Source organism: Pinus tabuliformis, chromosome Q (genome assembly GCF_031772625.1).
Source record: "Pinus tabuliformis cultivar Carrire ecotype Pingquan chromosome Q, CPIR1, whole genome shotgun sequence".
Classification (NCBI taxonomy): domain Eukaryota; kingdom Viridiplantae; phylum Streptophyta; class Pinopsida; order Pinales; family Pinaceae; genus Pinus; species Pinus tabuliformis.
In genome coordinates, this window is record NC_142296.1 from 967,982,306 (window position 1) to 967,985,392 (window position 3,087).

At 36.2% G+C, this 3,087-nt stretch overlaps 1 protein-coding gene across 1 annotated transcript; it reads right to left on the minus strand.

The window, feature by feature from the left end:
- Nucleotides 1-1,008: 1,008 nt before the first annotated feature.
- LOC149222703 (uncharacterized) lies at nucleotides 1,009-2,470 on the minus strand. The gene has a single exon (XM_089385589.1). It carries the CDS (start codon nucleotides 2,401-2,403, stop codon nucleotides 1,444-1,446), a length of 960 nt encoding a protein of 319 aa, XP_089241715.1. The 5' UTR covers nucleotides 2,404-2,470; the 3' UTR covers nucleotides 1,009-1,443.
- Between the last annotated feature and the right edge of the window lie 617 nt (nucleotides 2,471-3,087).

Sequence of the window (3,087 nt, forward strand, 5' to 3'; positions counted from 1 at the left end):
AAAACATTTAAGAAAAAGGCCCTTATAGATCAATCAAGCAATGAAAATGCCAAAGGTAACAAAAATGTACCAGTTACGAGAAATATTGCCTCTGCCTTACCTCGTCCTTTAAAGTCTGAGATTTCTGAACTTGATCTGTTAGGCTTCTAGAATACATCTTGCAACATCCTAAGGGGAAAGAACACTTCCGTGACGGATACTTACAGATAAGCATGCTGCATACCTCACAGTAGATGTTACACTGAAAATTCAAAATCATACAAAGAAAACAGCAAGAAGAAATTTGTAATTAGTTTAAACCCTATAAGTCCAAAAAACTAAATGGTTCCCATCCTTTTTTCTCCGGGGAGAGTCATCTCTTCTGCATCTAACCCTACAGGTAGAATTTCATCCAGAAGGTCATTTGGGAGGCACCGTGCAAGAAGAAGAGGACAAACTTCTTATTAATATTTGTTGGACCCACGCTAAGGATCCAACGACATTAAGAATCGAGACAAAGGAAGGCACCAATGATTCTTCGCGGAGTCAAACATGCATTAGAAATTATTGCAGTGCAATCAAATTTGCATAGTGACTAGAGTTATATTTAACAATAGGCATGATTGAAGAGGATCTCATTCCACTATCACTAGGATAGTTATTGATAGCAGGAATAAAATTCATTGCCATGAAAATTTTCCCCAGCAAAGAAATAGAAATGACAAAGCACGCATGAGAGTCTTGCTTAAATTCAACTCAGCATATCAGTAGTAAATAAATAGTATCCAATCTTTAGCTTGGATTTAAGATATGTATTGATTCCAGTTAACTTTTAGTGATATGGCTGATTAGAAACAAACAATTCATGCCACTGTAAACAATATAAGAACTGTGAAAGTCCTACATTTGCATGTGGGATTTGAGCATTTAGTTTTACCGTTATCCATGACTTAAACAGAAGTATAAATTTCACATCTATCCTTGTCATGACTAAAAGGGAGGAACAATGCAGAATAATTGCAACATTACTAGCAAACAACAAATTCTCTTGTGATCAGAGTTTCTCTCTTCATCTTTCAAAATGCATTACCTGATACACCCCAGAGGTCATTTCTCCACAATTGTATTACAATTGAGTATCCTTCAATATTGCTTGTTGATTACGATTGTGATGTGAAACGATAAACTCACTATAACAAAACTCCTGGCCTGGACTGACTGCGTCATGACCAACGTGATTGTCTTCTGTATATACTAACTCTCACTCTATACTCATGTAAGCGAGAGGGATCACACTGGATCCTAACAGTCTGATGATCCCCTGGTTAATGTGCTTGAATCTCTTTCTCACATTGAATAAGAGCAATATGATGCAATCCAATCCTGAACTTTACAGTCTTTTCGAAGAGGACATTGTCATTGGATAACGTCAAGATCAACTGGCTTGCCACTGTAAATTTCAAGTCACTTTGTGGCATGAGAACTGCATTTCACATACTTTTCAAGGAACTGTTGCTCACTTAAAAGAAAAACATAAGTGAGATTAGGAAGATGCTTCGAGGGTTGCATTGCACTAATAGATTTCAAAACTCTGTGACGAGGCTTGATTCTAAACTCCAAACTACACAACATGAGCTTAGAATGTGTTAAAAGAAACTTTGCAGGAAGCCCTGCGGCATGTATGAAATAATCCATGCTTTTCTGCACTTTATCCATGGAAATATTTAGTATCATTGGGTTCCTCCTAGCAAACTCCTTGATATCATCTTCCGGGACGCCAAAACTTGCCAAATGCTTCAATCTCTTTTCCAAAATTTCAGGCCCATTACTAAGCATTAAAATCTCAGATGCCCATTTGAAAACCTTGGATACGTCAGTGTCTGATCCGAACAGGTTTCGAACATACTGGATGTTTGGGGACAGAGTTTTCTCTAGATTGCAGCCAAGCAATCTCGGTTGTCGGGATATGGCATTTCCGAACTCTTGTGCAGTAAGGCCCAACGTTTTCATCGACTCAATCATGGGTTTCAACTTCCGATCAGCGTTGAGACAAAGAATAGTTGGGAATCTGGTAATGATTTTCCTTACCTGGTATTCTGTGAATCCTGAAGCTCTCAGGAAGTGAACCGCTTGTTGTGGCGTACGAGTGGATCTTGTTCTGACCAAGGCTGGCTTTATTTTAAACATAGTTGAGACCTCAGACTGGCACAACCCAATGTCATTGAGTAAAAAATCTGACACGGGGCATGCGGTCTCCGCTTCTGGGGAGCCTGTGAGCCTGCCATTACTAGCAACAGTATATGTAGAAAGCAAGGATAGTCTTAATACAGCAATCCGTGAAAATGGTGTTGCAGCAGCGGCAGCCGCCAGTCGATGGAGAGGAGATCGTAAGGATGAAGCAAAGAAGTTGCAGAACATGGCCATTGCACAAGCGATGAAATTAGGGATTTGTCCAAGATAGTCGAGATAGACCTCAAGCCTTGTTTAAAATACTTGAGTTTAAGTTGAGAGTTCGGAGTTTTTATTATGATGATTTCATTTTATTTTATCTTATTTTTTCTTAAAAAATTCAATTTTCCAATGGAAAAAAACAGTGATTCCATTTTGAAACCAAGAAAAAACAAACAAACCAAACACAATTTGGATTTAAATAAAACGGATGGACTGTCTCATTTAACTTGGTTAAATTAAATAATATTATGAAAAAACTAATTTGGATTTAGATAAAACGGATGGACTGTCTCATTTAACTTGGTTAAATTAAATAATATTATGAAAAAACTAAATAAGAATAATTACGTTGATATGCATCTGTGTTTCATAATAAAAATTTTAAAATTTTAATTTTATTATCATTAATGTTAGGTGGAAAGTAGGGATTTAACTTAGACATAGTCTAACTTATAGAAGAAATAGCATTTTCTAAGGGCAATAAAATTTCAAACAAGATTGTGATTTTTTGTTGTTTAAAATACATTTTTGAATGTATAAATGGAATTAGCACCAAATTCTAGTTTCTAAAAATCTTTGTGAAATTTTGATTGAAATTAACAACAAAAATGCTCTAAAAAGGACCATTTGTCTATAAGTTAGACTATGTTTATAACA